This window comes from Emys orbicularis, chromosome 1 (assembly GCF_028017835.1).
Source record: "Emys orbicularis isolate rEmyOrb1 chromosome 1, rEmyOrb1.hap1, whole genome shotgun sequence".
Taxonomy (NCBI): Eukaryota; Metazoa; Chordata; order Testudines; family Emydidae; genus Emys; species Emys orbicularis.
Genome location: NC_088683.1, coordinates 19810093 through 19827388, shown reverse-complemented (window position 1 = coordinate 19827388; position 17296 = coordinate 19810093). Strand labels below are relative to the sequence as shown.

The window sequence follows — 17296 nt, the reverse complement described above, 5'->3', positions numbered from 1 at the left end:
TAATAATTAGATCCTAGGAGAAAAGTGATGTTGCAAATGGGCAGAAATTGCTTCAGATCGACACTGAAATACATTTCTACATACTTGGAAGGCTACCACTCAACAAAGAAAAAAAATCGAGGAGTCCTTGTGGCACCTTAGAGACTAACAAATTTATTTGGGCATAAGCTTGAAGTGGGTTCTAGCCCACGAAAGCTTATGCCCAAATAAATTTGTTAGTCTCTAAGGTGCCACAAGGACTCCTCGTTTTTTTGTTTGGTTTTTTTTGCTGATACAGACTAACACGGCTACCACTGAAACCACTCAACAAAGAGTTTACATAAAGCTTTTAATTTATGGTGGGAAAAAAGCACATTTTAGGTATTCCACATTTTAATCATGTCCTTTTTGCAATATATCAGATGTCAATCAAGTACAAGAAAGCACTGATTCAGTGTTAAATTTCCACAGTTTTTTTTCCCATTTATAGTATATTATCAATAATAATAGCAATACCAACCTCTACTCATCAGTAGATGTCAATATGCTTTATTAAGGAGGTAAAGTATCATTTCCCTGTTTTACAGATGGGTAAACTGAGAGGCACGGAGAGGCAAAGTGACTTACCCAGGGTTATCTAGCAGATCAGTGGCAGAGCCAGGACTAGAAAACCTCATCTCCTGAGTCCCAGACTAATGCTCAATCTACAAGGCCATAGTGCATCCCCAAACTAACCTACTTTCTCCTGCAGAACTAAATACCAGAGAGGAAAACTCCTAGTGTACCAGAGCCTCAGCTGGTGTAAATTGGTGTAGCTCCTTGGAAGTCAAAATTATGCTGCCCTAATAAATCATTGCCATGGTACAAAGAAAATAAAGCATGTTGAGCTGCATCCTCAGCTGTGTAAATGACAATGGCTTGATTCTATAAAAAGGGATCTATAAAATCTATGAATCTATAAAATCTTGAATCTATAAAAAGGGAAATAAGGACAACCCAGGGAATTACAGACAAGTCAGCTTAACTTCTGTTCCCAGAAAGATAATGGAGCAAATAATTAAGCAATCAGTTTGCAAACATCTAGAAGATAATAAGGTGACAAGTAACAGTCAGCATGGATTTGTAAAGAACAAATCATGTCAAACCAACCTGATAGCTTTCTTTGACAGGGTAACAAGCCTTGTGGATGGGGGGAAGCGATAGAATGATATATCTTGATTTAGTAAAACTTTTGATACTGTCGCACATGACCTTCTCATAAACAAACTAGGAAATGCAATCTAGATTGAGCTACTATAAGGTGGGTGCAAAACTGGTTGGAAAACTGTTCCCAGAGAGTAGTTATCAGTAGTTCATAGTCAAGCTGGAAGGGCATATCGAGTGGGGTCCCGCAGGGATCAGTTCTGGGTCCAGTTCTGTTCAATATCTTCATCAATGGTTTAGATAATGGCATAGAGAGAACACTTATAAAGTTTGCGGACGATACCAAGCTGGAAGGGGTTGCAAGTGCTTTGGAGGATACAATTAAAATTCAAAATGACCTGGACAAACTAGAGAAATGGTCTGAAGTAAATGGGATGAAATTCAATAAGGACAAACGCAAAGTACTCCACTTAGGAAGGAACAATCAGTTGCACACATACAAAATGGGAAAGGACTTCCTAGGAAGGAAGCAAACATTGTTCTGGGATGTATCAGCGTAAGCAAGACACGAGAAGTAATTCTTCTGCTCTACTCCGCGCTGATTAGACCTCAACTGGAGTATTGTGTCCAGTTCTGGGCGCCACATTTCAGGAAGGATGTGGACAAATTGGAGAGAGTCCAAAGAAGAGCAACAAAAATGATTAAAGGTCTAGAAAACATGACCTATGAGGGAAGATTGAAAAAATTGGGTTTGTTTAGTCTGGAAAAGAGAAGTCTGAGAGGGGACATGATGACAGCTTTCAAGTATGTAAAATGTTGTTACAAGGAGGAGGAAGAAAAATTGTTTCTCTTAACCTCTGATGATAGGACAAGAAGCAATTGGCTTAAATTGCAGCAAGGGAGGTTTAGGTTGGACATTAGGAAAAACTTCCTAACTGTCAGGGTGGTTAAGCACTGGAATAACTTGCCTAGGGAGGCTGTGGAATCTCCATAATTGGAGACTTTTAAGAGTAGGTTGGACAAACGCCTGTCAGGGATGGTCTAAATAATACTTAGTCCTGACATGAGTGCAGGACTAGATCATAGAATCATAGAATCATAGAATATCAGGGTTGGAAGGGACCTCAGGAGGTCATCTAGTCCAACCCCCTGCTCAAAGCAGGACCAATTCCCAACTAAATCATCCCAGCCAGGGCTTTGTCAAGCCTGACCTTAAAAACCTCTAAGGAAGGAGATTCCACCACCTCCCTAGGTAACCCATTCCAGTGCTTCACCACCCTCCTAGTGAAAAAGTTTTTCCTAATATCCAACCTAAACCTCCCCAACTGCAACTTGAGACCATTGCTCCTTGTTCTGTCTCAAGGTCCTTTCCAGTTCTATTATTCTATGATTCTATGTTCTGCCTCCCTAAGCTGCCCTTAAAGTTGTAACTGGATATAGTAGCCCTTCAGTGCTTAATTTGTGACAGGGCTTGCCAAGGCTGAGACCCGGCATCTCTAGGCTTGCCGTGTCCGTTATGAAAGTAAAAAAATTGCTTGAGCCCTGGTACCTAATTGCTTGAGTCCCAGCACCTCTTTCACTACAAATGAAGCATAGTAATCCTTACTTCCTAATGAACGATGTGTAGTGCTGCTGCTGCTCCTCCTCATCTGCTGCCACCTTGTCAAAAGTGGCTGAATTCTGGAGACGTTGCAGAGTGGCAAAAGAAAAGAAAAATTAAAAAGTGAAGGAAATCAACTAAACCGTGGACATCACGATTCCGTTGCATTTGCTGGATAAACAAGAGAAAAAGGGAGAGGAGGAAATGGGGAAAAATGAAATTTCAAAATGTTTTAAAGATAATGTTTAGCAAAAAAAAAAAAAAAAAAATCTCTTTCCAAATGAAAAGAACTTCAAACTGTGGAAAGTTTTCATGGAAATGTCTTTTCCTTTTTTTCCAACCAGCTCTAGTTTCTAATACACACAAATTGGTACCAATCCAATAAACCACTCAGGGTGATTTAGGATCAGATTTTCAAAAGAGCACAGGCCCAGATTTCCAAGTGCTCAACAGCCGTAACTGGAATCAGATTTTCAACAGAGGCCAGCAAGCCTTTGAAAATCTGTCCCCAATTGTGAGTGCAGTACTCTTTTGGAAATCTGGTACTAAAAGAATGGAACTTGTGCTCCTAAATTACTAAGGGCTTGTCTACATGGGACACTCAGGAAAGTTAATTCAAATTAATTTTTGAAGTGGATTAGGGCTTGTCTACACTTGAAACGCTACAGCAGTGCAGCACTGTACCACTTCAGTGTAGACATGCCATCTCCTGAGAGGCAGTAGCTCTGTCAACCTAACATTGTCTACACCAGGGGTTAGGTCATTTTAGCTATGTCACTTAGGGATGTGGACTATTCACACCCCTGAGTGATGTAGCTTTAGTTCAACTGTGTTAAACCTCTGTATGGATGCGTTTATTCAGAATTAAAGTGGATGTGATTTGATTTAGTTTAATTCACTTCCAAAGTGAATTAAGCTAAATTAAGTCCATTTTAATTCTGAATAAAACTGTCCAATGGGTTTAATGCAGTTTACCTAATCCACTATAAATTCACACCTTTAGTTAATTCAGAATAACTTTCCTGAATATCCCTGTGTAAACATGCCCATAGATGCTTATGAAAATTGCACACTTAAGAACATGCTTAACTTTAAGCATGAGTAGTTGCATTAAAATCAATGGGTCTATTCACATGTTTATGTGCTTTGCTGGATTTTGGCAATAGACTTATTTTAATAACTGTATAATTTATCCCTCATGAGTCCCCAAGGACATCAAAGGCACCAGTCCTCAATGAAGCAAACAGAACTGAAACACAATTTATAGCTCGACTGACTTTGAGATACTGAATAACTATCCAAATAAGTTAGCAAAATTTTCTACAAGTGAAAACACCTTATATTTTGACTCCCCATATCTCACGTATGCTTTATACAATTTACTTCTGTCTTTCCAGAAAAATTCAAAGGCATATGCTCCAGTATGTGAAATTTCCGGCAGTTTGGTTTAGTTTCAGCTAAGTTATGTGTCAAACTCTAGTGTTTCATGGAAAGTTAGCTTCAGCCATAACTACGGAGAAAATGCAATTTTGTTTCCTTTACCTTGTCATCTATCGGCAATTTTCCCTTTTCTATTCCATCCAGGTCTGAGCCATCAGAGTTCAGGCAGCCACTATCAGTATGTGAGTCATTTGTGTACCTGGCATATATCTGTCACTCTAATGCTTGTTTTTCTGTGAAAATACTTTTACAAAAGGTGACTGGATCTCTAATTATAACCAGTCAGGAGACTCAGGCTTGTCCATCACTCACTTCCAGTGAAGTGAGGTACCTTATCCTACAGTATAGTTCTCATCAAGCATTAAGGTCAAGTTCTGGCAGAGCCAATATAAATGAGCCAGGTGTGTTGGATTAGCAGTGCTAGCGTGTTGGTAGTCCATCATTTTCAAGAAGAGTATAGTGTAGCATTTAACCATGTCAGCACTTGTGAGTCGGTCTTTAGACACATCAAATTTCAAGGAAAAATAGAATTGTGTTTAGAAATGTACTTCAGGAGAAAAAGGCACCTATCTTATGGTTTGTCTACACAGCAACTTAGTGCATGGCCAGCCAGGGTGAGAATTAAGAAATATGCCAGACTGCACTTGGATTTCACTGCACTGTAGCAGCAGCAAGCTGGTGCACTATAGATGCACACCCTGGCTTGCTGCACAGTAACTTGCCGAGCAGACCATCCCTTAGTTACCTTTGACAGTAATTAATAATACCGTCAAAGTCAGCAGCTGCTCTTCACCCCTGTGCCAAAAAGTAACCAAGCACAGTCAAATCAAACCCAAGCGCTACTTCTCCACTGCAGACATCAGCTTTTGTTGTTCCAAAAGTGTAGGTAAAAAGATAAGCCGTGCAGAATGCCATGAAGATCAACAAATTCAGGCTACTTCTGATCTGGGGAGGTTCCAAAGTGGAGGTACCCTCATAGAGAACAACTTACCTCATGATTAATGGTATTGGAGAGAGTTGATAGAGTTAACAGCCTCAGCATGGGCACTTGACCTTCATCCATTGCCAGGAGGAGATCGCCTGCTAATGCCGCTAGTGCGGTTACAGTCCAGTACCCAGGTGTGTAGCCAGATTGACAAGGCTCAAGGAGATCCGAGGCATCTAGGTGCTCAGAGAGTTCTCACTAAAACCTTCGCTATAATCTTAACCAAAAACGGAAGATTTGAAACTACGTGATTGTTAGACAGATTGTCATTGCTAAGTGGTGGTACTGTTATGCTGGAGAGTGATGGAGGCAATCACAGACCGCACTGAAACTAATGGCTATGCTAGGTACCATTCATTCAGGCTAAACGGAATAAGCAATTAAGCTCCTTTGTTGAGTATATATATATATATAGCTGAAATAACTGAAACCACCGCCCAAGGTGCTGAGCCACATGGAAAGACCTGAGCAAGAACTAACTCAGGAAGAATAAGAATTCCCTAGGATTGATTGAAAACACCGGGGCTGGGCATTGATTGGGAGCCTATATCTATTTTGTCTGGTTTCTCATTTCGGTATTTGGATTGATTCTGTTCTAACAGAGGGGCCAAGTTAATTTTCACCATGAATCTGTCTTTCTAAAAAAGGCCTTACTGCTAGAGATGCACCAAAAATGCCCCAGAAAAACTAGAAGCTGATGAGTAATCTCGTATTGGAGACAGCACCTAGTTAGTAGCTGGGACACTAGACTGGGAGTTGGGAGATCAGGATTCTCTTCCTGGCTCTGACACTGACTTGCTTTGTGGCCTTGGACAAATCCCTGCTTTTCTCTTTGCCTCTGTTTCCCCTCACTTTGTCTATTTTGACTGTAATCTCTTTGGGATAGGGATTGTTTCTAATTACATGTTTGCATGCCTGTCACAATGGGCCCTGACCTCAGTTGGGTAGTTAAATGCTATCACAGTATAAATATTTGATGGATAGCCACTCCCAGTTGAAACGATATTCAAATGCACCATCTCAGAAAAGTGTTTTAATGTCAGCCAGCATGGATTTGGGCAGAATGGTGATATCACTTCCGGAAGCATGTGGCACAATTCAGCTCCGAGTTAGTGGGTGCTATTCCAACCGCAGGGAAGGGAAAGAATATGGCCCACGTTCTTTTACATGTAACACTGCCAGGAGTGATTTATGTATATTGCAGAGCTAATACACTCCAAACCAAGCCAGCATGTCAGAGGTGTCTGTTGATGGAGATGTGCAGGAGGAAAATTTAAATCCTAGCTCATCTTCGCTAATGGCTTCAAACCAACTTTTCTTCTTCACAGCCAGCATTCTGGGCAGGACTCCCTACCTGAACATCTAGCCACCTGAATCTGCATTGCTGCTTAAGGCTTGTTCTTTTACTAATCACATAGCCAACGGGAAAACATTTGCTCCTGTGAGCATCCCCCTTTGACAGTCCTAGAGGGAACAATTTTTGACAAGCTGCCCCTCCCCTTCCCAGACTGATATGCCTGACGCACCTGTTCTTGTGGGCAGCGCAGTGACACAAAAAGAAGCCGAAGTCACACGGAGCTCCAGTAGCAATGAGGAGGCAGAGGTTTGGAAGCGAGGTTGGCTGGTTTGCAGGATGAGAGAAGAGCTGTGCCTGCAAAAGGAAGTAGATTTTTTTTTTTTTTACTGAAGATTATGTTCCTGGTTAATATTTAAAAGCTAAGAGACTGAACAACTGAAAGACAGTGATCATGTTTTCCTGGGAACCAGGAATCTGCTCCCGTGTTCCTGTCCATTTAACAAAATACAGAATTTTGCCCTGGTTTTGGACTCCACTGCAGCTTGGAGACCTGAGTGAGCCACTGGCCTGCTGAGTGGGGCTAGCTAGCCTGTGTGCATCAGGAACCTTAGTGTGTCACATGTTGTCAACCTTCTGTCCCCTCACAGACCTCCCTGGGAGCACCCCCATCCTTCTCTCAACAGAAGTCCTTTGGACCAGGGCTGCTCAACATGTAGAATGCCAGAGAAGTGAGGTGGCTTGACAGAGGAGCATGAGGAGTGGGCCTACCCCCATCTCTCTCCCTTTCACACCCACTCCCCGATGCCCATGGAAAATGCCAACTCTTGCCCCTGCTATGTTTCTCACTTGAAAAAGCTGGTAGCCAAAGAAATGAACATGAATGATGAAAGGCTGGAATAAAGCTGACTCACTTTGCAGGATTGCTCATTCCAGATGAAATTTATCCCAAGACAGAAGGCCTGCCCATGTCCCTATATATCACCTACGATGGCATTGATGCATAGGGTCTTGTGTAGGTTGTCTATGGGATTTAGAACACAGGGTTGTCTCTAACTAGACATTTCTGAGGGGAAGTTACTTGTTCCTGACAGCCTTGGAGTGCTGTTGTGACAAACTGCTTTTGATATCACCCCATAAAAACCTCAAGCAAAAGGAGAAGGCAGGTATGGGAAGGAAGGGTGGCTGGCTGGCTGGCTGGCTATGGAACTGGCAGAGAGCTCAAAAGATCTGGGTTGGATTCTGAGCTGACCTACAATAATCTTGGGTGAGTCATTCATTATTATCGGTATTACTGTATATTGCACTGGGCTCTGTACAAACACAGGACAAAAGACAGTCCCCACCCCAAAGAACTTGAAAGCGAAGTATAAGACAAGAAACAACAAATGGATACAAACAGATGCAGGAGTACAAGGAAAAAATTCACCAGCATGATAAGCAGTAGTCTCAGCAGCCTAGCTCAGCTCCCATTTAGTTACCTAAATAAATAGCCAGATTTTCAGAAGTGTTCAGTTTGTTGGGTATGGAGCTCTTTTGAAAACTTGCCCATAAGTGTTACTGTGGGAGCTGCAGAGTGCAGAGAACTTTTGAAAATCAGCTTTTTATGGAGGTGCAAAAATGGGAGCTAAGCGCTTTTCGAATTTGGTCCCCAGCAGGGGTCATGAGCCATTGAAAACCTGGCCCTTAAGCTCTGTGTCTCAATTTCCCCACCTATAAAATGGGGATAACAATCTTCATGGGGCTGTTGTGGAGATAAATACATTAAATGTTTGTTGAGGCCCTAAGATACCAGGATGATATAGGCCATACAAATGCACAGAATAGATAATGCATAGGAAATCTCAAAGCACGTTATAGTCCAGAGGACAGATTACTACCATGAACTATGGAAGCAGATCTGATAAATTATTGGCATCTTATAATTCAATCTGACAACTTTGTCCAATAAATTATTTGCAAACAAATATTTTTCATTATTTGAAGCACTCTGAAGATGGTTGAATAATATCTGGCAAATAATTTGTTTGACTGAATTTGATGTTGAATTATTTGTGAATATATTTATTTCGTTATTCCTACCAGCTTTCCCCAGAGTGGATGTTAACCTGGGAGGTTCTGTTCCTGCATTGGTTAAAAAACCATATGGCTGATTGCCTATGGTGAAGGGTGAAACTGTTTGTTTGCAGCTCACATATCACTTATCTGCGAATGGAGGACTTTGCTGAAATGGGCTGCGGTTCAGGCTATATACACATCAATATGGCTATAAAGAAGTATCTTTAACTGTGTAGCTGGCTTGCTACTGACATGATATAACGATGCTGGAGTAAATATAAATAAAATTCTGTCCTTTGCCAGAATCTGATAGAGCAATATAGAAACTCCCCCAGGATAAACAGCTGCATCGGAATAAGCTTGTTCATCCATCTTTCAGTGTTAAATTTTAATTGTCTCTTTAAATTTCTTAGCACTCTGTTTTAAATAATGCTAAGTGTTTCTAAATTATACATAGCCCTGCAAGCCTAATCATAATAAATTTTGCTTTAAGGAAAAGGTAAGTACAATAATGAAATATTAAAGTGCTCTACTTAAATATTACCATATTTGATTTTTTTAAGGACTTGGAGTTCAAGGTGGCCACATTAATTTATGCTGTAAAGAGACACTATCAAGGAGTTTACAGGCAAATACATATAGTCATGAGACTGTTGTAGCATAACATGGTCATATCTAAAGGTTTGATCCTGCTCCCCTTGCAATCAATAGCAAATCGCCCATTGACTTCAATGGGAGTAGAATCAGCCCAAATATATGCATGCTTGAATGTCTGTTTTCCCCCGACCCATGCACTGAACTATGATTAACATTAAAGTGAGTAAGTTCAGCCCTAGGCATTTTTCTGCCTTGGGCAAACTTCAATATGCGTATCCTTTCTGTTCTAGCTCATCTTCGTTGCTTTTACCTTTTCCTCAAGTTATTTGCTTGCAAGGTTTTTAACTTTAAAGACAAATGATCAGGTGTTTAAGGCACTAGACCATGATTCACGAGATCTGGGTTCAGTTTCCAGCTCCGCCACAGACTCACTGCATGTCCTTGGGCAGGTTATTTAATCTCCCTGAGCCTCAGTTCCCCCATCTTTAAAATTGGGTTGATAATATTTCCTTTTTCCCACCCTTTGTTTATCTTGCCCAGCCCAGGAAGGGTATCCAGAGCTTCCCTCCCACAATGTCTCCCTCCCTCAAGCCAGGCAGAAGGTGGTAGGGGTGTACCTCCCCTATCTCATGGAGGCTGGGGCAGCTGGAGTTCAGCCTGGCACTTTGGAAGAAAAGGTCCTGTGCTGAGCAGAGCAACAACTAACTACCCAGTACCTGCAGGCCCAGGTGGCAGCAATGGGAGAATCCTGAAGCTGTGGGAGGGGCAAGTGGGATCCAGTGGGTGGAGATAGCTTTAACTAGGAAGGGAAGATAAAACCTAGGGGAGGTTGACAAGTGCAGTGAGACACAGAGGGAGCTGCAGCCTGGATGGAGGGTGGAAGGAAACATAACGGCAGTACGACTCTCAGAGTAGGGGAGACAGCAGAAGAGCATTTAGACATGAGTGTAAGAGAGAGCTAGATATGGGGAGAATCTGCTTTATTTATTCTTCATCTCCTGTCCTAACTTGTTGCTTAACAGCATTCAGCAACATTACACATTTGACTCGTTTCACCCCAGAGTTGGTTATGTTTCCGTGGAATTTTGTGCGTAGTTGCTGTGTAAAATTTGTTCAGCTTGTGAAGCAATTATGGATCCTTTGGGATGAAAGACACTATGCGCATGTAAGCCGATCTTATTTCTCATTGCCAGAGCTTTCTATTTTCCCAAACCATGTCCTTTTAACACCGCTCTGAATGTTTTATTGATGAAAAGAACATAATAACTGATGTCTCCTTTTGCCTTTTCTAATTCCTTTTGTCTATTTAGGGACTTGATGGAAAGTCTTGTTGGCTTGTACTTCCCTTGCTTGTGGGACAGCACTTCACATTTGGCAATGGGTCAAGAGGACTAAGGGGCATGTCTACTTCTGCCCATGCTTCTTAAAGCTGCCAAAACAGGACCAATGAAGATGTTCACCAGGCTGCAGGTGCTTGCCCTTGCTTTGCTCTGCAAAGGAGTTTTCCTTTCCCTAAGTGACCATAACTTTTTAAGAAAGGAAATTAAGATAGAAGGAGACTTAGTCTTAGGTGGTTTATTCCCAATTAATGAAAAAGGCACCGGGACAGAAGAATGTGGGAGAATCAATGAAGACCGAGGCATCCAGCGCTTGGAGGCTATGTTGTTTGCCATTGATGAAATCAACAGAGACAATTACTTGCTCCCAGGAATTAAGCTTGGAGTTCATATTTTGGACACATGTTCAAGGGATACATACGCATTAGAACAGTCTCTGGAGTTTGTCAGGGCATCTTTGACTAAAGTGGACGAAGCGGAGTATATGTGCCCCGATGGATCTTACGCCATTCAAGAAAACATTCCGTTACTCATTGCAGGTGTCATAGGTGGTTCTTATAGCAGTGTCTCCATACAGGTAAGACATTTCAAAACTTACACCCTCCAGAGAGAACTATTCATCTTGAGCTTCCCTGAAAGAAAAATCTACTAAATATGGTACAGATCATGGGTCACATTTGTTCCTAGAACCAATGAATTTACACCAAGGATGAATCTAAACCAAATTGATTTTTTTTTAAATCTGCTATAACTTAAATATGGGTAGGCTGGGCATTTCCTTTAGTGATGGTAGAACCTGTGGGAATTTGTGATTTTGAAAAATTAGATAATATATTGTAAGATTTGACTTTACCAGAACTTTTTTGAATATCATGATTTTTTTAAAATTTCAATTCATACCACTTAAGCCAACTGAAGTTTTTCCACTGTCTTCAATGCTCATTGGATGAGATCTTATATCTAGAAGCCACAATTTTAATGGGTTCTAAATTTGCAGTCCTTTCCTTATTAATGTGTGTTGTTCATGACAAGAATGTGTTCAAATCTCTGCTGTGTATGAATGGGGAAAGTGTCTGAAGAGGTGCCTATAAGGCTAAACGCTATAAGAAGTCTGAGTACAGCTGATTAGATTTTAGCTGAATTAGAGAAGAAACCCTGACTTTTTGTTTTGTACGTCAAGTGAATGCAAAGAACAAATATTTTCCTCCATTTTTTACAGAGATTCTGTCTGCTCCTCTACCTATCTAGCATGTCTACAGCACCTATTGCCATAGGATCAGGGTGCTGAGACTTCCAAGCATCTTCTAAAATGTTCATCTCTTGCCTTGGAATGCAATACCCATCACTATAAAATCCTCTTGCATCTTTGGCGGAGGCTGATCTGATCAGTTCTTTTCTGCTGAACCAAAATATACCCTCCTTATTCACAAATGAGCACTGTCTTACTCCTCGAACAGTCCCATCTAAACAGATGGGACAACTTGCCAGGAAGGTGCTACACACTGTATTATATCAGTATCAAACAGGACAAAATCCTGCCCCGTGCTACTAGCGGAGAAAGAAGTCATAGGGAGCTTCATCTGTCCCTTGCAGAAACAGGACAGGATTTCAGCTAGTGCTAACTTCAACCAGCACTAAGCTAAGGGACTGACGGTCACCCTAGCCAGCACCCCAAGGCTCCACTGGCTTGGGAGGACAGCCAGGTCCCTATGCTAACATCCTAGAGTTTAGAATGGCCACTAAGTGAGAATACAGCCTCCTCTTTATGGCGCAGACTGTGGCCTGTTTGGCATGCACATGCAGGGGAGTTATGGGGTGAGGAGCAGCCTCTAGAAAGCTGCTACCCTCTCCCACATAAAGTGTGGGTTCGGCTTTGACTATGCCCCACAATGTACCAGACAGCCATGCCAGGGGATGTATTCTGTGCCAGATATAGGGTTGGTGCAGGGCATGTTCCTCCCCACCAGAGCAGGGGAGAAATCAGGAAGCAGATTGTGACTCCTGAGTCCTGGGCTGCACCGTTGGTGACTCTGCCCAATACACAGGCCTCGACAGTTTAGCCCTAAAGGAACAGTAAGCACATCCTTATGTGCATCTCCTGAGACATCCTGCTGTGTGCTATCTGGATGGCCCTAGGACCTACTGCACTGCCAGCATCATTCCACCTCTTTGCCCCCAGCCTCTGGCACCTGCAAGGGCAGGATTAGGTCCGGTGCCTTCTGAGGCACCTGGGAAAGAGTGTGCGTCGCAATGATTATGCTAACAGCTGTGTCAGCCTCCCTAAGCTTTGGTTGTGGATGATGAAACAGCAGTAAGCTTAGTAATAATTGATACTCTATCTATCGCTTCCGTTCACCCAGCAGCGCCTCTTGATTCTTGGGACGCTCCCATTGACATCAGTAGGAATGGACAAGCCAAGAGTTCAAGGAGTGTGAGTGCAGACGTCAAGAATTTCAAACATAGTGGCCTAAAGTTAAATACCTGAATCCATATTTAGGCATCTCACTAAGGAGGCCTGACCTTTAGAGGTGCTGCTCCCATTGGCGTCTGTGGGAGTTTTGGGCACTCAGCGCCTTTGAAAATCAGGCCACGTTCGTGACTGGATGGGCCTGCAAGTCAGAGGAACTGAGAACGCAGAGGTCCCATGACGTCAGTTAGAAACGGAGGTGTTCAGATTTCGAAAATCAGGCCCACCACGTTTCTAAATATGGATTTAAGTGTCTGACTTTAAGCACTCACGTTTGACCTCAAAGAATTAAGCAGCTACAGATCCACACCACAGTTTCTCTGGGAAAGCCACAACATAATCTGTGCACAGCCCTTTCAGACAGGAAAACATTTCTGTCTTTTGTGTCTTGTGAATTTGCTGTTGTATTTCTGAACTTCCCCTCCTCCCCCCCTAGATTTCTGTCTGGACAGCTGTCTGCCCAATCACTTCACGGTGATCCCACTGTCAAATTTCTGCTTCTTTCATTATCCTTCCACTCAGGAAAGAGAATTCTTTGGTAAGTCAGCAATAAGCATATGTCCCCCAGAGCCAGTGTACACAACAGGCACTTTTTGCAGATAGCAGAAACTACAAGAGAATGTGAAATGCTTAATTTCTTGGTCAGACTTAATTATCATTAATGAAAACTGGGATAATTAGTCTTCAGATGCTGTATATAAATTAGCAATGAGCCCAATCCACACACAGCCTGATCCTGGAAAGCCCTTACCCAGGAGGTTAATATTTCATTACTCATGTGAGCAATCCCATTGCAGTCTATGGAACTACTTGCATAAGTTTGCATGATTTAAGGTTTGGGATTGGGCCCAGAGTTTCATTCAGATTTGGAGATGGATTCTCCAAAGTTCAGGGATGTTCACGTCAGGGCTTGGTTGGTTCCTAGCTCTAGTTTAAATGAGACAGACATCCTGGTCTCAGCTAATCTACAGCAGGATTTTTTGACATACTTTTAATGTAGTGATCATTAAAGAGTCTATGTTAAGTTCCGTTTTAAGTGAGGGGGGGAAAGGGGAGCCCAATCTCCATATGTGGGCACTTTAATACTATGTCCAAATGCCACATTTAGACACTCAGGTCAGCACTTACAGGAATTTACACGTGTAAGTGGTGATTCACGTGTCCAGATACTGGATTTGTATGTCCAGATTCACATCCACTTTTGAAAACTGGACCGACCTGCTGTCTTTAATGCAGGAATGAGATCCATTCACCCTACCACCAAGGTTTCTTTCTTAGGAGTATAAAGACATCGATTTAAGTGGACTATATGCTGTGCATTTCCATATCGGACAGTAGGTATTTCCACAACAATATAGAGCTCGATCCTGCCAGAAAATGCCTCCACGCTGCAGATCCATAACATTTCCTGGGATACAACCATGAAAGTTATTTCTGAATTAAGCCCTTCCTTAGTGGCAGAACAATGTCAGAGCAGCCTCTCTATGCTGCCTTCATCTCAGGGCGTAGAACTTTTTGCTAGGCCCAGTACAACTGCAACATGTAGCAACCAGGCTTTGGGGAATGATTAGGGGCATATCACTGAGCCTGTTAAGAGCCCCCACATCTATACCTAGGGATGGGGGTCTTCCCTTACTGACTAAATGACTGTTATAATTCTGGGAGGGAAATTCAGAGAGAGACAGTGGTGATAAGGCCGTGTTCTCTCCTTGACTGACAGACAGGGCCGGCTCCAGGCACCAGCTTAACAAGCAGGTGCTTGGGGCAGCCAAGGGAGACGGGCGGCACGGGCGGCAATTCGGGGGCGGCAGGTCTCTCACTCCCTCTGGGAGCGAAGGACCTGCCGCTGAACTGCCGCCGCCGATCGCGGCTTTTTTTTTTTTTTTTTGCTTGGGGCGGCAGAAATGCTGGAGCCAGCCCTGCTGACAGATCTCTTCAACTATGCAAGTCTGCCAGCAAAAGTGGGAAAAGAGGACGTATGGCCTGAAAACTTATCCCCTTCATAAACAAACAAAAAAATCTACAGCCATCCAATCAGAGACCATAAAGAATATGTGACCTGTGTAACCAATCAAAATAGCATAAATTACAGATGCTCAGTACTTACAAAGAAGGGTCAGTGACTAAAAAATTGCTTCTTCTATTTCTCCTTCGCTAGGAAGCTCGATTGGTTCCTCCGAGGTCTGAACCCAGAAACCAGAGCTTTCATCACCTCCTGGCTGGGTCACTAGCTCATTTTAAAGGTGGCAGTATTGCAGAGACTGCAGCTCAATCAAATCAGTATCTTAGACGTCTGTATACTAATGCGAGAAGTATGGGGAATAAGCAGGAAGAACTCAAAATGCTAGTAAATAAACATAACTATAACATAGTTGGCATCACGGAGACTTGGTGGGATAATACGCATGACTGGAATATTGGTGTATCTTGCTCAGGAAGGACACGCAGGGGAAAAAGGGAGGAGGTGTTGCCTTATATATTAAAAATGTACACACTTGGACTGAGGTTGAGATAGAAATATGAGACAGACTTGTTGAAATTCTCTGGGTAAGGATAAAAGGAGTAAAAAGCAAGGGTGAAGTCATGGTAGGGGTCTATTACAGACCACCAAACCAGGAAGAAGAGGTGGATGAGGCTTTTTTTAAACAACTAACAAAATCATCCAAAGCACAGGACTTGGTGGTGATCATGGACTTCAACTACCCAGATGTCTGTTGGGAAAATAACACAGCAGGGCACAGATTATCCAACAAGTTCTTGGAATGTATTAGAGACAATTTTTTTATATCAGAAGGAGGAGAAAGCTAGTAAGGGGGGAGGCTGTTCTAGATTTGATTTTGACAAATAAGGAGGAACTGGTTGAGAATTTGAAAGTGGAAGGCAACTTGGGTGAAAGTGATCATGAAATGGTAGAGTTCATGATTCTAAGAAATGATAGGAGAGAGAACAGCACAATAAAGACAATGGATTTCAAGAAGGCAGACTTTAGCGAACTCAAGGAGTTGTTAGGTAAAATCCCACGGAAAGCAAGTCTAAGGGGAAAAACAACTGAAGACAGTTGGTAGTTTTTCAAAGAGACATTATTAAGGGCACAAGAGCAAACTATCCCACTGCGTAATAAAGATAGGAAGTCTGGCAAGAGACCACCCTGGCTTAACAAGGAGATCTTCAATGATCTAAAACTCAAAAAAGAGTCCTACAAAAAGTGGAAACTTGGTCAAATAACAAAGGATGAATATAAACAAATGACACAAGTATGTAGAGACAAAATTAGAAAAGCCAAGGCACCAAACGAGATCAAACTGGCTAGGGACATAAAAGGAAACAAGAAAACATTCTACAAATACATTAGAAGCAAGAGAAGACCAAGGACAGAGTAGGCCCGTTACTCAATGAGGGGGGAAAGACAATAACCGAAAATGTGGAAATGGCAGAGGTGCTTAAAGACTTATTTGTTTCGGTTTTCACCAAGAAGGTTGGTGGTGATTGGACGTCTAACATAGTGAATGGCAGTGAAAATGTGGTAGGATCAGAGTCTAAAATAGGGAAAGAACAAGTCAAAAATTACTTAGACAAGTTAGTTGTCTTCAAATCACCAGGGCTTGATGAAATGCATCCTAGAATACTCAAGAAGCTGACTGTGGAGATATCTGAGCCATTAGCAATTATCTTTGACGGGAGACATTCCAGAAGACTGGAAAAGGGCAAATATAGTGCCCATCTATAAAAAGGGAAATAAGGACAACCCAGGGAATTACAGACAAGTCAGCTTAACTTCTATTCCCGGAAAGATAATGGAGCAAATAAGTAAGCAATCAATTTGCAAATACCTAGAAGCTAATAAGGTGATAAATAACAGTCAGCATGGATTTGTCAAGAACAAATCATGTCAAACTAACCTGATAGCTTTCTTTGACAGGGTAACAAGCCTTGTAGATGGGGAGAAGCGGTAGATGTGATATATCTTGACTTTAGTAAGGCTTTTGATACTATCTCGCATGACCGTCTCATAAACAAACTAGGGAAATACAACCTAGATGGAGCTACTATAAGGTGGGTGCACAACTGGTTGGAAAATCATTCCCAGAGAGTAGTTATCAGTGGTTCACAGTCATGCTAGAAAGGCATAACGAGTGGGGTCCTGCAGGGATCGGTTCTGGGTCCAGTTCTGTTCAATATTTTCATCAATGATTTAGATAATGGCATAGAGAGTACACTTATAAAGTTTGCGGACGATACCAAGCTGGGAGGTGTTACAAGTGCTTTGGAGGATAGGATTAAAATTCAAAATGATCTGGACAAACTGGAGAAACGGTCTGAAGTAAATAGAATGAAATTTAATAAGGACAAATGCAAAGTACTCCACTTAGGAAGGAACAATCAGTTGCACACATAC

At 42.2% G+C, this 17296-nt stretch overlaps 1 protein-coding gene across 2 annotated transcripts in view; it reads left to right on the top strand.

The window, feature by feature from the left end:
- Window positions 1-10512: 10512 nt before the first annotated feature.
- The window catches only part of GRM3 (glutamate metabotropic receptor 3), a 57193-nt gene continuing 50409 nt past the window's right edge, over window positions 10513-17296 (top strand). The window contains exon 1 of one of the 2 annotated variants that reach the window (XM_065401925.1): window positions 10513-11010. In XM_065401925.1, coding sequence (XP_065257997.1) covers window positions 10513-11010 — 498 coding nt within the window. The remainder of the gene's footprint in view (window positions 11011-17296) is intronic. The other variant, XM_065401933.1, reaches the window with a different exon arrangement.